This window comes from Perognathus longimembris, unplaced genomic scaffold, assembly GCF_023159225.1.
Source record: "Perognathus longimembris pacificus isolate PPM17 unplaced genomic scaffold, ASM2315922v1 HiC_scaffold_5293, whole genome shotgun sequence".
In the NCBI taxonomy this organism is placed as follows: Eukaryota; Metazoa; Chordata; class Mammalia; order Rodentia; family Heteromyidae; genus Perognathus; species Perognathus longimembris.
Window position 1 is genome coordinate 15,727 of NW_025960704.1, and position 18,269 is coordinate 33,995.

At 69.5% G+C, this 18,269-nt stretch overlaps 2 protein-coding genes across 2 annotated transcripts; one reads left to right on the forward strand and one right to left on the reverse strand.

Moving 5' to 3' along the window:
- Window positions 1-5,220: 5,220 nt before the first annotated feature.
- LOC125345093 (basic proline-rich protein-like) lies at window positions 5,221-8,476 on the reverse strand. Its single transcript, XM_048337336.1, has 2 exons — window positions 8,373-8,476; window positions 5,221-6,652 (listed from the first exon to the last, which is right to left on the reverse strand). The coding sequence occupies exons 1-2, from the start codon at window positions 8,474-8,476 to the stop codon at window positions 5,221-5,223; spliced, it is 1,536 nt and encodes a 511-aa protein (XP_048193293.1).
- Window positions 8,477-8,707: 231 nt separating this feature from the next.
- Window positions 8,708-17,611, forward strand: LOC125345094 (protein Wnt-11-like). The gene is made up of 4 exons (XM_048337337.1): window positions 8,708-8,815; window positions 15,237-15,472; window positions 16,475-16,752; window positions 17,399-17,611. Exons 1-4 carry the CDS (start codon window positions 8,733-8,735, stop codon window positions 17,609-17,611), a joined length of 810 nt encoding a protein of 269 aa, XP_048193294.1. The 5' UTR covers window positions 8,708-8,732.
- The last annotated feature ends 658 nt before the right edge of the window (window positions 17,612-18,269 follow it).

The window sequence follows — 18,269 nt, forward strand, 5'->3', positions numbered from 1 at the left end:
AGCGTCTCCCCACCTGCGTGTTATTTACACCGGCGGAGCGGGGCTCCGGGGAGCCTTCCATCTGGAACGGGTTACGTACCTGGCGGGAAGGACCGGCTAACCTTTATCAAGGCGTTTCGCATGCATCACCCCCCGCCGCGGCCCCGGGCAGGAAATGTCCCTCCTCCTGCTCTCCAGGTGAGGACAACGCCGCGGCTCCCAGACAGGGCCAGGGCTGAGCCGAAGCCCAGGCGGGGTGGCTGTGGAAGGCCGGTGCCGGGCCACGGTGGACACAGACCCCGGGCCTGGCGGGGAGCCGCGGTGCCGGCGATCCGCCCGGCTGTGCTGCTTCACCCCAACACCGGGGTTGTCAGAGAGCAGAGGGGAGGCGGGCCAGGGGCAGGGAGCGGGAGGAGCACCCCTTCCCAGCTGCTCCACAGTGGAGGAGGGTGAGCGCCCCGTCCCCCCTCGGGGGGTACGCAGGCAGAGAGGGGCAGCATTAGCCACTCCCGGGACGCCCCAGAGACAGGGACTCCGGCAAGAGGGGACGACCCACTTCCGAGATGCCAACATTGGGAAATGGCGTTGGTACGTAATCACCTCCCTTAGCTGTGTGTGTGTGTGTGTGTGTGTGTGTGTGCGCACGCACGCACACGCACCAGTCCTGGGGCTTGAACTCAGCGCCCGGGCACCATCCCTGAGCTTCTTTTGCTCAAGGCTAGCGCTCTGCCACTTGAGCTGCAGCGCCACTTCCAACGTTTTTGGTGCTTAACTGGATCTAAGGGTCTCAGCGACCTTCCTGGCTTCTGGGCTGGCTTTGAACCGTGACCCTGAGATCTCAGCCTCCTGAGTGGCGGGGATGACAGGCGTCCTGCTTCCTTCTGACTTCGTGCGGGCGAAGTGGAGGTAGGAGTCTCCCGAGCTCTTCTGCCCCAGCTGGCTTCCGACCCCGAAATTCACCTCTCGTCCTCCGCAGTCGCTAGGATTGCCTAGCCGGGCCCGGTGGCTGTGAACCTGCCTCCCGGGCCTTCCTTACCTTTGTGGAAAAGTCCCTGCCCTCGTTTCTCCGGTGGACGGTGGGGCAGGAGCAGGTCTCCGGTGTACGGTGGGGCGGGAGCAGGTCTCCGGTGGACGGTGGGGCGGGAGCGGGTCTCCGGTGGACGGTGGGGCGGGAGCAGGTCTCTCCCCCAGCGGAGAACTCGGGCCTTGTCCTCCAGGTGTGGGGCCACTAGCCTGCAATTCCAGCCAGGAAGTGCAGACTCCCGTCCCGCCTGCCCACCCAGCGCCCTTTGCTGGAGACGGAGCCCACCTGAGCCCGGCCCATCGGAAGCGTCGTCCCCGAGGGAGGGGAGACCCGGGGGGCGCAGAGCTGCGACAAGCCAAACCAGTTTCAGAAGCACAGCCTTCCCTCCGGGCTTCCCGCAACCACAGCCCCGGCCAGTCGGTGCGTGTCGGCCACACCGCGTCCGGTTTCTCCCCCGGAGCTGAGACCGGCCTGAGCAACGCACACGCTGCCCCCAAGCCGCCACGAAACAACGGGGAGCTGAAAGCCTTCGAAGGCGCGGCGGTGCCGTGGGACGTGGCCTCCCGGGCCGGCCAGGCCTGCCCCTGAGCGCTGCGGAGCCCCGAGGCCCGGGGGGGAGCCCAGGCCCCGGGGGGGGGGAGAGCCCAGGCCCCGGGGGGGGGGGAGCCCAGGCCCCGGGGGGGGGAGCCCAGGCTCCAGGGGGGGCGCAGAGCCGGCGTCGCGGTGGGCGAGGCTGGACTCCCCTGGGTCGCCGGGTCGTGCCCCACCAGGCCTGGCTTGGTCATTTCACCCGCAGGGCCGCACCGGCCTCCGGCACCGGCCCGGCCCAGGCTGCCTCGTCGCGTCCGCTACCATCGGTGACGTGGCTCCAACCGGGGCTCGCAACAGCTGGGGGGCTCCCTGGGACCCACACACCGAGGGGGAGGGAGGGGCCCCTTGTCTGTCCCCTCCCCCCTGGCTTGGAAGATGGGGCCTCTTGGGGGACGGCCGTGTGGTCGGGAGACGCAGCCCGGGTGCCCTTGACTCCCGGCAGGTCTTCCCCAGAGCCTGCCGAGTTCTAATCCTCGCCGCCTCTCCGTCTCCACTCGGGCAAGGGGAGGTTTCTGCCCATTTTGAACAAACGCCAGACTGAGGATCCTTCTATTTGTTTATTTATTTTATTTGGCCAGTCCTGGGGCTTGGACTCAGGGCCTGAGCACTGTCCCTGGCTTCCTTTTGCTCAAGGCTAGCACTCTGCCACTTGAGCCGCAGCGCCCCTTCTGGCCATTTTCTGCATATGTGGTGCTGGGGAATCGAACCCAGGGCCTCATGTACAGGAGGCAAGCGCTCTTGCCACTAGGCCATATCCCAGCCCCCTTCTATTTGTTTATGTTTGCTGGTCTTAGGACTTGAACTCCGGGTCTAGGCACTGACCACAAGCTTTCTCTTTGCTCAAGGTGAGCGCTCTACCACGTGAACACAGCTTCGCTTCTGGCCTTGGATGGTTGCTTGGAGATTAGAATCTCACAGACTTTCCTGCCTGGGCTGGATTTGAACTGTGGTTCTCAGCCTCTTGAGTAGGCAGGATGACAGGCGTGAGCTACTGGCACGTGGCTGGGACTAAGGCTCTTTACCACTGGTTCTGGGAGGCCAGCACCTACCCGGTGCCCGGGGGCGGGGAGGGAGGCGCTCCGCCCGAAGGCGAGTCCTAGGACACAGGTCAGAGGCAGAGACTAAAGGCTCTAGAAATGGGGGAGCCCTCGCTCCGGGGTCACCTGGCTGCCGCCCCTTCCTCTCCTCCCCCAGCCTGCCAGCCCTCGCCACCTCCGGGGGCGGAAGCTGCGGTGGGCGGAAGGGTCCGTGGAGGGGAGAGGGCAAGGGGAACTGCAGACACGCCCCCCGCCCCCAGCCTCGGAGGGGCTGGGTGGCTCAGCACCGGGGCAGCGGAAGCCCGGGCACGGCTGAGCGAGCAGATCACCGGCGACGGAGGAAGAGGGAAATACATTCCTAACCCCCTGCGGCAGCCCGGAGCTGACTGGGGAGGCCCTGTGGCCCGGGTACCCGGCGCTGGCCTGCCTCGCGGCGGCCGGGCGGAGGGGGCCTAGGGGGAGCGAAGGGGACGTGGCGATGTCAGGAAAGGCATCCTCCTCTCAAGGGGTCCAAAGCCGTCCCCACTGTACCGATGCAGAGACCCGGGCCCGGTGCCCCGAGTCTCCCGTCCACCCTCAAGCCCCCGGCACGGCAGAACCCAGACCTCCGTCCTCCGCACAGGGCTGAGCGGCCGGGAGAGGGCCGGGCTGGGCGGGCGTGCAGAGCTCCGCACCCGCGTCTGGCCTCCAATCCCAGGAGACTGAGGGCGCCGCCGGAACGGGCCGGAGCTGGAGAGATCGGGTTCCGGTGTCCGCTCCACAGCTGGCCGGTCCCTCCTTTTTGCGCCTCAGAGCTATCTGTGAAAGCGGACTGCTCACCAGGGTGTGGGAAATGTAGAGGATTTTGTAGGATGGTGTAGTAACCTCTCATGGGTGAGCACACTAAGTTCTGAGGGATTTAAGATCACACAGCTTAAAACAAAAGCAAGCAAATCCCACAGTGGAACCTAAAAATCTACACTGTGATTTCAACTCGCTTCTCGTTTCTATTCCAGCCGGGAACCAGCAAATATTGGGAGCTACTGACGTCCACCTCTCAGAGGAGCCCCTGCTTAATCACACGAGGTCACCTGGAACGGCTGTCCCTGCTGCTGGCCACCGTGACTTGGGGCCGAGAAGTTGAGGACACGCTTGAGTCCTTGAAAGTCCTCGTCCCCAGCTTCTGTCAGGGGAAGAAGCCTTGCTCTTTCCCTGCCTTCCACCCCACCCCACCCCCAAGCCCCGCTGCCTCCCGCTTTTCTAATAGGACTAACCAGGACTGTGGGGTGGGAGGTGGTAACACCCCCACGTGTCTGCGAGGGTGTTTCCCGGCTGTGTAGGAGTGTATATGTCTCTGGTGTTGTACGCTGGGGCACTGTGCATGTGCGCCTGTGTGTACGGAAATGTTTGGCACAGTCTGTGTGATCAGCCTCAACCTAATGATGTGTGTAGTCATTTCACACGCATGGTGCTACTGGGGGGGGGGGCGTCTAAGGTGTCCAGTATCTCCTGAGTGGTGAATGTGAAACTGTTTGGAGTGTCCGTGGCCAGTCTGCGTACAAGGGGAACTAACTCTGCATATGTAGCTATACTTGCATGTCAGGGAGGCTCAGTGGGTATTGTGTGCGTGCGTGCGTGTGTGTGCGTGTGTGTATGTGTGTGCGTGTATGTGCGTGCGTGCACGTACGTGCGTGTGTGCGTGCGTGCATGTACGTGAAGGTGTCTGGGACTGGGTATGGGGCAGCCTGTGAAGGCCACTTCATCTGCAGCTGCAAAGAACAGGGAAAAGCCCACTGGGTGCTCCCGTCTGTCATCCTAGCCGCTCGGGAGGCTGAGATCTGAGGATCAAGAGCTTATCTCCAGTTAAGCAGCCCCCCAAAAAAGCCAGAAGCGGAGCTGTGGCTCAGGAAGGAGAGCACCAGCCTTGAGCAAAAAAGCTACAGGACAGCTCTCGGGCCCTGAGTTCAAGCCCTAGGAGCACAGGAAGTGGGGGGGGGGGGGGGGAAGCAGCATCTGGAGAAGTTCCTTAGAAGGAGGAGAGAAGTCCTAGGTACCACAAGGCCAGAGGAGTGGTGGGGAGAGGGGTGAAGGGAGGGCGGTGGAGACGTCCATCGTGGGAGGCCTTCTGCCATCTCTAATTGCTAAACCTATTCGGATGCGGCCACCCCCGAAGGGCTGGGAAGGGGGGGGGGGATCCAGGGGACCCAGCACAGTCCCAGCACCCCCTGTTCTCTGAGATGGCAGGATGGACCAGGGGCTGCGGAGCCCACGAAGCGCCCGACGCCGGCGGTGAGGACAGGCCTGGGGGCCTCTGGCACCCTGGGAGCGGAGCGGCCGGGAGGAGGAGCGCCCGGCAGCGGGGGTCAGACCCCGGGTGCGGGGCCCCTTGCCCGGCTGCCCCCCAGGGCACGGCGGGGTGCTGACCTTGGCGCGCGCGGGGCGGGGTGGACGCGGGGGGGCGGCGCGGGGCGGGCGCGGGGGGCGGGGCGGGCGCGGGGGGCGGGCGCGGGGCGGGGCGCGGGGGGGCGGGCGGGCGCGGGGGGCGGGCCCAGGGGGGCGGGCGCAGGGGGGCGGGCGCGCTGACGTGGGCGCATCAAAGCGGCCGCCGCTTTATAAGGCGGCGCGGGCGGCGGGCGGCGCAGACCTCGCCGGGCCCGGGACGCGCGGCCGGCCCCGCTCGCAGGGTCCCGCGGCCTCGTCCTCCGCGTCCCGGGAGGGCGCCCGCTCCCGTCCCCCGCGCCCGGGGCGCTGCAGCCCGCTCGGGGCCGCGCTCGCCACGCCGGAGGCCGGCCGGGCCGCGGGGCGCACGCGGGGCGCGCCCGGGGAGGTGAGCGGCGGTCCTGGGCGGCGGGCGGGCGCTCCGAGGGGCGGGCGGCGCCCTGGACCCCCGCGCCCGCCCCGCAGCGCCCTCCCCGGCCCTTCCCGGGCACTCGGAGAGCCGCCGCGGCGGGGGCGCGGGCGCGGGGCCCGGAGCCTCTCCCGGAGCTCCAGCCCGGTCCCCGCGTTCGCGGTCGGGCGGTGGGGCGGTCGGCGCCCGGGGCCGGGGCCGAGCCGTCCGGGGGTGGGGGACGCGGCCGGCGCGGGGGGAGGCGCGGGCGGCCGGAGCACGGAACACCCCGCAGCTCCTGCGGGGCGCGGAGGCGGGGGGGGGGGGGCGGACGCCGCCCGCAGGCGCCGGCGGCCCGCGGGGAGCCCGGCTGCGGGCCGGGGGCCGGGGAGGGAGGGCGCGCTCCCCGCCCGCACCCTCGGCGGAGCTCGGCCCCCGCCCTCCGCGCCCGCTCCCCGGGCTCGGCGTCTCCGCGGCCTCGCCGGCCGGGGCTCGAGGGGTCGCGGGGCGCCCCGGCCCCCGGGGGAGGGCGGGCGGGCGGGCGGGCTCCTCCGCCGGCCCGGACGCGGTCCCCTCGCGCGGCACCCTGGGAGGGTGGGGGGCGCCCCGCCGTGCGCACGGGCCTGGAGGGTGCGGGACCTCCGTGCGTGAAGCCTCGCCCCCCCCGGAGGCCCCGCCGCCGCCGCCCGGGCCGCCCGGGCCGCCCAGACCCGCTCGCAGCGCCGGGAGGGGCCGGGGGGCGCCGTCCGGGCCGCGCGGGGCAGACGGGGCGCCCTCCGCGCGCCGCCTCCCTGCCCGGGTCGGGACCGGCCCGGAGCCCCGCCGCCCGGGCCCCCGCAGGTCCGCCGCGAACCCCCGTCCAGCGCCCCCTGGCGGGCCGGGGGCCCCGACCCGCGGGGAGCAGGCAGGGGTGACCCGGGGACCCCCTCCCGACCCGCGGGGAGCAGGCTGGGGGTGACCGGGGACCACCTCCGACCCGCGGGGAGCAGGCTGGGGGTGACCCCGGTGTCCCCCCCTCCGACCCGCGGGGAGCAGGCTGGGGGTGACCCGGGGACCCCCTCCCGACCCGCGGGGAGCAGGCTGGGGGTGACCCGGGACCCCCCTCCCGGACCCGCGGGGGAGCAGGCTGGGGGTGACCCGGGGACCCACCTCCGACCCGCGGGGAGCAGGCTGGGGGTGACCCCGGTGTCCCCCCTCCGACCCGCGGGGAGCAGGCTGGGGGTGACCCGGGGACCCCCTCCCGACCCGCGGGGAGCAGGCTGGGGGTGACCCGGGGACCCCCTCCCGACCGCGGGGAGCAGGCTGGGGGTGACCCCGGTGTCCCCCCCTCCCGACCCGCGGGGAGCAGGCTGGGGGTGACCCGGTGTCCCCCCTCCGACCCGCGAGCAGGGGGTGACCGGATGTTCTTACACCGGACAGGAATAACCCGCGGGGCGCGGAGGCCCGGGAGACGCGGGGAGACGCGGGGGCCTCGCGGGCCCCCCCGGAAGGGAAGGCGAGGCCCGGCCCCGCGCCGCCCGGCCTGCGGCCCCGTCCTCCCCACCCGGGAAGCGAGGCGCCCGTGGGAGCCCACACTTGGGGAGGAGCAAGGAGGGCAGTGATTGGGTTTCCACGCACACGCGGGCACGCACACTGACACACACGTGCGGACACGCACACACTGACACACGCACACTGGCACGCACACGCTGACACGCGCACACGCTGACACGCGCACACGCTGGCACACGCTGACACGCGCACACGCTGACACGCACACACACTGACACACGCACACTGGCACGCACACGCTGACACGCGCACACGCTGACCCACGCACACGCTGACACACGCACACACATTGACTGGCACGCGCACACGCTGACACACGCACACGGTGACACGCGCACACGCTGACACGCGCACACGCTGACACGCGCACGCGCTGACACGCGCACGCGCTGACACGCGCACGCGCTGACACGCGCACACGCTGACACACCGCACATGCTGACACAAACACAGACACCCACACGCTGACGCGCACACGCTGACACGCGCACACGCTGACACGCGCACACGCTGGCACACGCGCCGCACGTGCACACGCACGCGCACAGCGGGGTAGATGTCTTCCGACCCGGGCCGTGGACACCCGGGCGGCGGGAAGGGCTTGGAGCCCCGCGCGGGGCGGGCGGCGGGCCGGCGTCCCGGTCCTCCCCGTCCTCCCCGTCCTCCCCGTCCTCCCCGGTCCTCCCCGTCTCTCCCCGTCCTCCCCCGTCCTCCCCGGTCCTCCCCGTCCTCCCCGGTCCTCCCCGTCCTCCCCGTCCTCCCCGTCCTCCCCGGTCCCTCCCGTCCTCCCCGTCCTCCCCGTCCTCCCCGGTCCTCCCCGTCCTCCCCGGTCCTCCCCGTCCTCCCCCGTCCTCCCGGTCCTCCCCGGTCCTCCCCGTCCTCCCCGGTCCTCCCCGCCGAGCGCGGGGCAGGAGGCCGGTGTGGCCCGCGAGCGGCTCGGGCGTGGGTCCCCGTCCCCGGGAGCGGCGGGGGCGCCCCGGTGTCACCGGAGGGCCGTGGAGGCCGGGGGGGGGGCGGGGGGGGCGGGTCTGCCCGAGCCCCCCTCCCCGGCGGCGCCCCCTCCGCCCGGCCGGTCCCTGCGGGGGGGGGGTCCCCCTTGTGCCTGTCGGGGCCGCAGGTGCGGGGAGCCGGGGCGCGGGGACGGGAGTTGAGGCGGTGGGAACAGGCGGGGAGCCCGGGCGGCGGCTCCAGGGCACCGCCTGGCGGCCGGAGGCGGCGCCGCCGAGGCCCCGGGGCCGGGCCGGGCCGGCCGAGCGCTGCGGGGAGCCCGGGGTCCGGACGCCCGCCGCCCCCTCCGCGCTCGCCCGCCGCCCCCTCCGCGCTCGCCCGCCGCCCCCTCCGCGCTCGCCCGCCGCCCCGGCCCGGCCCCGGGCGAGGCGCGCACCGGGCGGCGGGGCCCCCGCTCCCCGGCCCGGCCCCGGGAGGGCTGCGCGGAGGCCGAGAACGGCCCCGGTGGAAGCCGCGGGCGCCCGGGGGGCCGCTTGCCATCGCCGCCCGCCCCGCCGCGGCCGCCTCCGCGGGGTCCCCTCCGGGCCGGTCCCTCCGCGCGGGTGGGCGCGCCCTGGGCGCACGGGCCGGGCGGGAGGGGACGCCAACGACTTTGTAACCCGAACGAGACGCCTCCCCGCCCGGGCGCGGCCTGAACCCGCCCCTCGCTCTCCCGGCTGCAGGCGGCGTGCGCGGGACCGGCGGCGGCACCGGCGGCGGCGGCTGTGGGGCGCGGGGCTCCGGCGCGGCGCCCAGGATGAGGACGCGGCCGCAGGTGTGCGAGGCGCTGCTCTTCGCCCTGGCGCTCCACACCGGGGTGTCCTATGGCATCAAGTGGCTGTAAGTAGAACGGGGGGGACGACGGGCCCCACTTCTCCTCCGATGGGCCCCGGGCGGACACGGGGGGGGGGGGGGCAAACCGGCTGGGGGCCGAGGGGTCTTGGGCAAGTCTTCCTTTTCAAGCTTCATCCCCCCCCCCCCCGCTGAGAAACGTTGTCCTTGCCAAACCCCCCCCCCCCCTCAGGCCTGTAAAGGAGCGAGGGAATTGCCCCGCGCTGGACAGCCAGGGTTGACAAAGATTACAGGCACGCGGAAGCCCCGCAGGGCCGGGGGAAATGATCCCGAGTTCTGCCCCCGGCCCGGGCAGCCCAGGAGCTGGAGCTCTGCCAAAGCCGCCCTACCCCCCTCCACCTGGCCACCTCGGGACGCCTCGCTCCCCCTCCGGGAGCCCTGTGGTCCTCCATCAGTCAGAGGAGGTGACGCGCCCTGGCGGCCTCGATCTGGAGCGTCCTGAACTGTTGGGGCTGTGCCAGTGCGCTGGGGTCCGGCGAGCTTAAACGATCGCTGGAGGGGGTGCGAGGGGGGAGTCCCTGCCCCCCCCCCCAGCAGCAGGGTCTGCTCTGCTGGCTGATGTGGAGGTGCAGGACAGAGCGGGGAAATCCAGCCTGTTCCTGAGAAGCCACCCCTGGGCGGGGAGCGATAAGCCCAGGCCGTAAATAACGTCACCCGTGTCGCGCAGGGCCTTGGTGCTAAGGCCCCCGGCGGACTTTCCAAGGGGTCACACCACTGCGGCGCATTGGGACGATGGTCCAGGGCTTGACTGTTGCAGAGCTGGGGGCTTTCAGCAGGTGGGGGGCCGGGAGCTCCCCAGCAAGGGCCCAGGGTGGGGAGTCCAGGACAGGAGCAGGTCTGGAGCTGGGGCGGGGAGCCTGCAAACAAACAGCCGAGAAAGATGAAGGGGGGCGGGGAGCTGGGAAGGTGGCCTAGTGGCAGAGCGCTCGCCTAGCATGCCTGAAGCCCCGGGCTCAAATCCTCAGCACCGCAGACACAGAAAAGGCCAGAAGTGACGCTGTGGCTCAAGTGGTAGAGCGCTAGCAGAGAGGTTGGGGGATAAAGCCCAGGCCCTGCGTCCCAGCCCAGGACTGGGGAAAATACAAAGATGAAGGGGGCTGGAGATGCGTGTGGAGGGCTGTGGGTTAGTTAGAAGGCTGGCCAGCCCAGCCTTGGGCACCAGCTAAGTCCTGAGGTCGGGCCAGCCCCTCCGAGGCTTAGCGGATGACTCCTAAAGGGACCCCATGTTCCTGGGATGCTTGTTGGAAAGGGGGCACCTGGGCCAGAGGGCTCCACCCCAACGCACCTCCAAGGTGTCCCTGTGACCTTGGAGGAACCCCCCCCTTTCTACCGGGAACCCGCACTGGAGCCTCCATCCAGCAGGGCTCTGTCCAGGGCTGGGGGGAGGCCAGGAAGTACGACTCAGAGAGGAGAGCCTCCCAGAGGCCCAGGCCCGGGCTGGGGAAGGCCCCACTCTTCCCGGCTCTGCAGAGGGGAAACTGAGGCTCTGAGACCCATGGGGCTCAGCCCCAACCTGATCTGTGGTCTATGTATGTGGCCTGTCTAAATCCCCTGGTCTGGGCCATAGGTTCTACTGTTCTCTCTCGGTCTCTGTCTTTTGTTTCTCTGTCTCTGTCGCTCTCTCTCTGTCACACACGCACGCACACACACCCAGGCGGGTGTCTTAACGCTAAGGCTGTGAGGGGGGAGGGGAGGCTCGTGTGGGCTGTCTGGTTGTGGCTTGTCGGTGGCAGGAAGCTGCAGGGTGAGTTGTGCCGTGGCCCTGGGGGGGCGGGGGGAGGACTGATCCTAGGGGATCAGCAGACCTGAGGACCAGGGTGCCTGGGCTCAGTGGCCTGGAGGTGACAGGGACGGTGCCCCATCTGGTGTCCGCCTGGGGCAGACGGGGCGAGAGGGGGCGGGGAGAGGGCCGGGCCGACACTGGGGGCCCTTTGGTACCTTCCCGCCGAAGCCAGCGAGGGGGGCCGGTCCTGGGCCGCCCCCACGCCAGCGGGGGTGCCAGCGGGGAGCTCGCGGCTCCGCGCGGGCGGGCGGGCGGGCGGGGTCTGCCTGGAAGCCCCGAGGCGCGAGAAGGCGGCTGCGGCCGGTCGGGGTGCGCGTTCCCGGAGTCCGGTCCAGGTCCCGAGCCACGAGGCGGCCCTGAGCCCGGCCCGCGGCCCGCCCCTCAGCTGGTGCGGGGGTTCTGAGGCCGGGTCCGTGGGCGGCAGGGCGAGCCTTGCCCCCCCTCGGCGGCCGTCGCCCGCTCACGCACCCGGAGCCGGCCTGCGTGTGGGTGGCAGGCGTCACGGAAGGGGGTGTGCCGCGTCCTGGCCACGCAGGGCGCCGGCGGGGGCTGCCGGTCTCCGCAGAACCCATCTACGGGCTTTAGACCCTGCGTGTGCCGCAGTTTCCTCGCCTCTCAGTGCCGGGAAGGAGCCTGCTTGGTCCTCTGGTGGCCCTGAGGTTCTGGGACAAACCCCTAGTGGAATCGGGGCGCACGCAGGCCCCGTGCCTCCGGGCTTCCCTTTCTTGGTCTGGTTCCAGCCCCTCCCCAGCCTGACACGTGAGTGAAGAGGGGCGGGCGTGAGGAGCCCCGATTCCTAGATTTAGGGCTCCCTGAGCAGTCCTGGCTTGTGCTGGCGGGTGTCACTCAGCCCCCCCCCCCCCGGGGGGCAGCTGGAAGCCCGGAGAGGGCAGCGCGTGAGGGCCAAACGAGACCCCGGCTCCTGAGCAGCGCACAGTGGCTCATCCCGGATCTACTCCATAGCAGCCGGCCGGCTGACCCCCAGCGCCCCGCGGCGGACGCGGGGTGTGGCTTCCGAAGCCTGGCGGGCCCGGGGTCTGCCCGGGGTGTGCTTCCGAAGCCTGGCACGCCCCGCCAGGGGGCCGGCCTGAGTGAACGGGCTGGTCTGGCTCAGCACTGTCAGTGGCCGGGTTGAAGAACTGTCGTGGCTCCAAGCCCCTTGGGGACCACGAAGTCTTTGGCCTGGGCCGCGTCACATTCCCGGGGGAGAGGGATGCCGAGGAGGGCAGGCCCGAGAGGGTGTCTGGGCTGGGCGCCCTCCGCTTCGCGAGAGGCTGCCCGGGGAGAGCAGGAAGGGGCCCGGGGCCCGCGTGAGGCCTTGGGCGTGGACGTGGCCCGGCGGAGCGGAGGAGAGGCAGGACGGAGCCTCGGGGACAGGTGGCACGTGGAGCCGTTGGCCCATCTGCATTGGCAAAAGATGTCCTGGCCGCGGGCGTCCAATGCCGTGGACCGGGAAGCTGAGACTAGACTTGCCCAGGTCACACGGTGGGTGAGTGGCTGAGCCAGAACTTGAACCTGAGACCCTGGACTCCTGAGTGAGGGCCGCCGAGCCCCCCCACCCCCCACCCCCGCACAGGCCTCCCCTGTGAACTCTCTGTCCCCTCTTGTCCTTTCCTCCACCCTCTCCCCGCCCCCTCCCCTAGATAAACCAAAATGTTTCCAATTAGGGGTGTGCTGGCGCAGGCAGGCCGGGAGAGATGTCCAGGCGGGTGACTCCCCCGCCTCCCGCCGTCAGCCTTGATTACCTCCCCAAGGGGGATTTAGTGAGACGCGGTCATTACCGCGAATCACCCGATGACCGCAGGGAGGGCCCCCCCCCTCCCCCGCCTGCGCTCGCGCCGGCCACCGCCGGCACCCCGTCCCGGGGCCTCGCCCGGGCCTCTGCCCTCATCCAGCCCCCCCCCCCGAGCCCCAGAGGGGGCCCGCAGGTCCTTGGCCCTCGGGGAGCACGCTCCTGGCACCCCGCGTCTGGCGGGCTGGAGAGAGGGAAGCCGGGATGGAGGGGCTCGCCGTTTCCCTTCAGCCAGGCGGAGGCACAGAGCCCAGCCGCCCCGGCTTGCCAGAGGGGCATTGCCCGCCAGCGCCCCGGGAAAGGCTGGGCTCCATCGCCCTGCCTCTGCGTGGAGGGGGGCCCGGGGGAGAGCCTGGAAGGTGGTGAGCCGTTTGAGTGCCCACTGGGCACCTACTGTGCGCCAGACGTTTGATCTGCTGTGACCCCCCATTTTAAATGGAGGAAACGGGCCCGCGTGACGGGCAGAGCGGGCTCAGGACAGGCTGTGTGGACAGCTCAGGGCAGGGGGGCGCGCAGGACAGGCCGCCCCCCCCCCCCCCCGGAGGGGCCAGCGCCGTGCCCCGCGGAGGGCTGGGCCTGCTGTCCTTGCTGGGCGGGGCTCGGGCAGGACGCCCCGGGCCACCTCGCCACACGGGGAGGGAGCGGGGGCCGGGTACCGGGGGCCCCCGAGCCCGGGAGCCCGTGGGTGTGGTCGGCGCCCACCCACCGGGCTGTGGGAATGCCCACAGACTCCCCAGAAGGTGAGCCTGGAGCCCCAGACGGTTCCACTCGGGCCTAGCAGCTGGGCGAGCCCTCCTGTGGTCGCTGGTGGCGCTGGAGCCGGGCCGCGCCCAGCCGTCCTCACCCGTGACCCGGGGAGGGCTCGGCCAGGCTGCAGGGGGAGGCCGCTCGGGACGCCGGCCCGGCCGCTTGCCCTCCGTCTGCTTCCCGGGTCCACGTGAGCTTTGTGTGTCCAGGGGGTTGGTCGTGTGTTGTGGGCAGGAGGTCATGCAGGGAGGAGCAGGAGGAGCGAAACCGTCCAGCGGGTCACACGCGTGACTGTATTCTCACGTGTTTACCGATGACACATTGAAGCCGCAGTAAGTGAACTGCGGTTTCGCGAGGAGGGACGCCTGTCATCCCAGCGACCCGGGAGGCCGAGACCTGAGGATCCCGGCTCCAAGCCAGCCCAGGCAGGGAATCTGTGAGACTCTTACCTCCAGTGAACCACCAAGACGCCAGAAGTGGCGCTGTGGCTCAAGTGGTAGTGCCATAGCTTTGAGCACCAAAGCTCAGGGCCAGCGCCCAGGCCCCGCCTTCGAGCCCCATGACCACCACCCGTCGACAAAGACAAACACAGCGACCAGACCGACTGTGTCTTCAGCGTATGTATCATCTCATTCAGCCCTGGCCTGCATCTTCTATTTGATTCTCAGAGAAGAGCATCAGTTTGCCTACCGCCGTACAGTACACAAAGCGCAGGGCTTGTGCCGGAACCTAGGTCTACTCATTGACCTCAGGCCAAGATTTAATTGGCCCCAAGTCTGAGTATTCCAAACACTTGGGATCCATTATCTCATTGAAGTCTTGTCTTTCCGTACTGTGTCTTAGGTAGGAATGGCCATCGAAACAAAGGAGGATTGTGAGACTCAGAGACTAGGTCACACAGCTAGTGCTCAGACCTTGTTCCCATCTTTGGACCCACCCAGAAGGGGGAACAACTGAGCCTTCCCTGCTAGCTAACTGGACTCGTAGCTCCTGGAGGAAAACGATCTGTGTCACATTCCTTATCTCAGGAGAGTGACTGCTGTGAGTAGATCTTTTGGATCCAGGAGGCAGGTTGGTAGGAAAGTCCCTATCTTATTTCAACCCATCCTGAGTTTGTAGGTATAGACACTGAAGCCTAGGGACAATCAGTGATGTCCCTGAAGCCCCACAGCCAGAGAATGGTTAGATATGGATTAGATCATCACAGAATCGAGTGTCCATTAACCTTTGGTGGTAATCCTTTCTGTGGGTTTGGTAATTAGAACAACAATGAGACGACATTCCTAACTTCTGCTGCGCATATGGCGAGGACTCGGTTAATAGTAGGTGTCATTAGGTTGATTACGCTCTAGCAGTTCGCCTGGTTTCCAGCACAGAGCTGCCCCGGGCTGGGTTGCGCGTGGAATCGGGAGTAATAACTCACAGCTGTAGGGGGCTAGGTTAACCGCGTCGGCACGTGTGGTGGACGGCGGGCGTGTTCGGCGTTAGCGGAACGGTTATCACCTACGCAGGGTGGGGGTTAGGATCATGCATACCTACGGTTAGGACTTGAGGTCCGCTCGAGGACAGTGGTGTGCCCAAGGTCACAGAGAGGGGAGGGGAAGCTCCTTTGCCTCCTGGCTTCCTGGCTTCTTCTAAGAACTGTCCCAAAGTCATTTGAAACTGGTGGAGATGCATTGTCCTACAAGCTGACGTGTTGAACGGAAACCCCTTTGCGCGACTACTTAAGGAGACTAATGACAGTATCCGTGATAATAATAGTAATAATGAGCCAGGTGCTGGTGGCCTGAAATCCAAGCCACTCAGAAGGCTGGCCTGGCCCAGGGAGAAAAGCCCCTGAGACGTTATCTCCAATTAACCTCCGAAAAGCCGGAGGTGGCGCTGTGGCTCACGGGTTAGAGCGCCAGCCTTGAGCCAGAGAGCTCAGGGACAGCGCCCAGGCCCTGAGTTCAAGCTCTGGTCCCATCCCATAACAACGACAATATTACAGAAGCGCACTGAAGGGCCGGCTGGGCCCGGGGGGGCCGTGGAGGCCTCCTCCCCCTCGCCCCCTGACTGTCTCTCGCTGGTTGTTTTGGGGCACGCAGGGCACTGTCCAAGACCCCCGCCGCCTTGGCGCTGAACCAGACGCAGCACTGCAAGCAGCTGGAGGGCCTGGTGTCCGCGCAGGTGCAGCTGTGCCGCAGCAACCTGGAGCTCATGGGCACGCTGGTGCTGGCCGCCCGGGAGGCCATGAAGGCCTGCCGCAGGGCCTTCGCCGACATGCGCTGGAACTGCTCCTCCATCGAGCTCGCCCCCAACTACCTGCTCGACCTGGAGAGAGGTAGGGGCTGCGGGGGGGGCGCCGGGCCGGGACGGGGGGCCGAGGGGACCCGGTGTAACTCGCGCGTGTGTCTGGGCAGGCGGGTGGGTTCACGGGCGGCGGGCGAGTGAACCGGGGGGCGGGTTGTGCCGATGGACTAGGCGAGGCCGGGCCGCGAACCCGGCGTGAGTGAGGGGGCGAGTGCACGTCGAGCGGCGTGCTCCGAGGCCCCCGGAGGGCGTCGCACGCCGGGCTGCGGTGGAGCCCCTCACGCGGGCTGCGAGGCACAAGTGGCTAGGGGCAGAGCAGCGGGGGGCCGGGGGGCCCACAGGGAGGCGTTCGCATCCGCAGAAGCGCCCCCGGGGGGGCTCGCCTCTCCTCCGCGTGGTAAGAGCTCCTCTCCTTCCTTCCAGAGTGCTCGGAACAGAGTCCGCAGGCTGCGCGCTGTCCCCGAGCCCCGCGGCTAAGGGAACCCGGGCTCCGGGACGGGGGGCAGCCGACGGTTAAGAGGGCCCAGCCGGGACGCACTGCTCCCCCACTTGCTTCCTAGGGCTGATGTCACCGCCGCACTGGCTGGCTCCAAACCCCAAGAGCGCCTAGTCCTGGGCCAGCCCGTGACGTAGCGCACCCCTCTCACGCTAGCGTTCTGGAGGCTAAGGCAGGAGGATCGTGAGCTTGAGGCCAGCCCGGAACCCGCAGCTACGTCGCAGGGCCCGTGCACACCTGGTCCCATGGCCCCCAGGGCTCGGCTGTCCCCCCTCTTCCCGGCCGCCGGCCCAGGGCGCTCCCCCTCCACTCCCGTCTCAGTGAGGGCGGCAGACGGGCCACGGGCAGCTCTCTAACGACGGCCCCGCTGGCAGGCCCCGGGCTCCAGGACTCCAGTCTGGCTTTTGGGGGGCTACCGCTCAACCCCCCAGCAGGCTCTCCACACACCGGCCCGGGCCTGGGCTTCCGTAAGGAGCAGGGAGACGGGGCGCCCGAGGCGAGGCGGATCTCCCCGCTGACCCGCGCCTCCGCCCCCAGGGACGCGGGAGTCTGCCTTCGTGTACGCGCTGGCCGCCGCCGCCATCAGCCACGCCATCGCCCGGGCCTGCACCGCCGGCGACCTGCCCGGCTGCTCCTGCGGGCCCGTCCCAGGTGAGCCCCCCGGGCCCGGGAACCGCTGGGGAGGATGCGCGGACAACCTCAGCTACGGGCTCCTCATGGGGGCCAAGTTTTCCGATGCTCCTATGAAGGTGAAAAAAACAGGATCCCAAGCCAATAAACTGATGCGTCTACACAACAGTGAAGTGGGGAGACAGGTAACAACCCACCCCGCCCGCCCCGCAGGGTGCGCGCGGGCCGCTGGCCGGAGGAGGGCCCCGCGGCCGACGGGGGGGCGGGGGGCCCTGGCCACCCACACCCGCGAGTCTGCCGACCCCCCTCCCCCTCCCTCTCAGCAGCTTGGGCTTGCTTGGCGGCCGGTCCCCCCACCCGTCCTCTCCCTCCTCCCCTGCCCTCCCCCCTGCTCCTCCCCCTCTGCCCCCCTGCCCTCCCCCGCCCCGTCCTGGAATGAGGAGCTAGGGAGAGGGTCGGGAGCTCTGAGTTCTGGCCTCGGCTGTCTGGCTGCAAGCTTCCTCTCCGGCCTGGCTCCTGGCCATCCATTACATGGTGACGGGTGCCGGCCCTCCCTCCAGAGAGGTGGGGGAGGGAGCCCGGCCCTCCCTCCAGAGAGAGGTGGGGGAGGGAGCCCGGCCCTCCCCCCAGAGAGAGGTGGGGGGGTGAGTGAGCCTCACACCAGCAGTGGTCAACCTGGACTAAGTCAGGAGTCTCATCCCTCTCCCCCTGGGCCACGCCCTCTCCCCAGGGGCCACGCCCCTCTCCCCAGGGGCCACGCCCTCACCCCAGGGGCCACGCCCCTCACCCCAGGGGCCACGCCCTCTCCCCAGGGCCACGCCCTCTCCCCAGGGGCCACGCCCTCACCCCAGGGGCCACGCCCTCACCCCAGGGGCCACGCCCTCTCCCCAGGGCCACGCCCTCTCCCAGGGGCCACGCCCTCACCCCAGGGGCCACGCCCTCACCCCAGGGGCCACGCCCTCCTCCCCAGGCCACGCCCTCACCCCGGCCTCGGGCGGCAAGCTGGCCCCGCCGGGAGCCCGCGCCCATCTCTCCGCTCCGTGAATGTCCCGGCTACGGGGGGGGGGGGGGAACCTCAGAAACTCCTCCAGCCCTCCTCCCGCCCACGGGCCACTCCGGAGCCCTCGGGGCGCAGCGGGGTGAGCGGGAGCCCGCGGGCCTAGGGCGTCGGGGCCTCCCCCACCCAGGACGGTGTACCCCTCACGGGCATGAGGCCCGGGGTCCCCTCCACTTCATCCCCCCCCCCCCCGCCATTCTTGGGTTTGTATCGCACATTCCAGATTGTATACCCAACGCATCCTCCAGCTCCATACTAGCTGCTGCTAGAGACGGGATCTCACCCTCCCTCCCTCCCTCCCTTCCTTCCTTCCTCCCTCCCTTCCTCCCTTCCTTCCTTCCTCCCTCTCTCCCTTCCTTCCTTCCTCCCTCCCTCCCTTCCTTCCTCCCTCCCTCTCTCCCTTCCTTCCTTCCTCCCTCCCTCCCTTCCTCCCTCCCTCCCTCTCACCCTTCCTCCCTCCCTCCCTCCCTTCCTCCCTCCCTCCCTTCCTCCCTCCCTCCATTCTTTCCTTCCCTCCCTCCCTTCCTTCCTCCCTTCCTCCCTCCCTCTATTCCTTCCCGCCCTCCCTCCCTTCCCGCCCTCCATTCCCTCCCTCCCTCCCTCCCGCCCCCCCTCCCTCTCATTCCTTCTCTCTCTCTGTTCTCT

Coding starts and splice junctions, on each gene's coding strand:
- LOC125345093 (XM_048337336.1), bottom strand. CDS start 8,476: ATGGCAAGCGGCCCCCCGGGCGCCCGCGGCTTCCACCGGGGCCGTTCT. Junction 6,653..8,372: donor AGCGGGGGCCCCGCCGCCCG/GTGCGCGCCTCG, acceptor GGTCACCCCCAG/CCTGCTCCCCGCGGGTCGGA.
- LOC125345094 (XM_048337337.1), top strand. CDS start 8,733: ATGAGGACGCGGCCGCAGGTGTGCGAGGCGCTGCTCTTCGCCCTGGCG. Junction 8,816..15,236: donor TCCTATGGCATCAAGTGGCT/GTAAGTAGAACG, acceptor TGGGGCACGCAG/GGCACTGTCCAAGACCCCCG. Junction 15,473..16,474: donor CCTGCTCGACCTGGAGAGAG/GTAGGGGCTGCG, acceptor CTCCGCCCCCAG/GGACGCGGGAGTCTGCCTTC.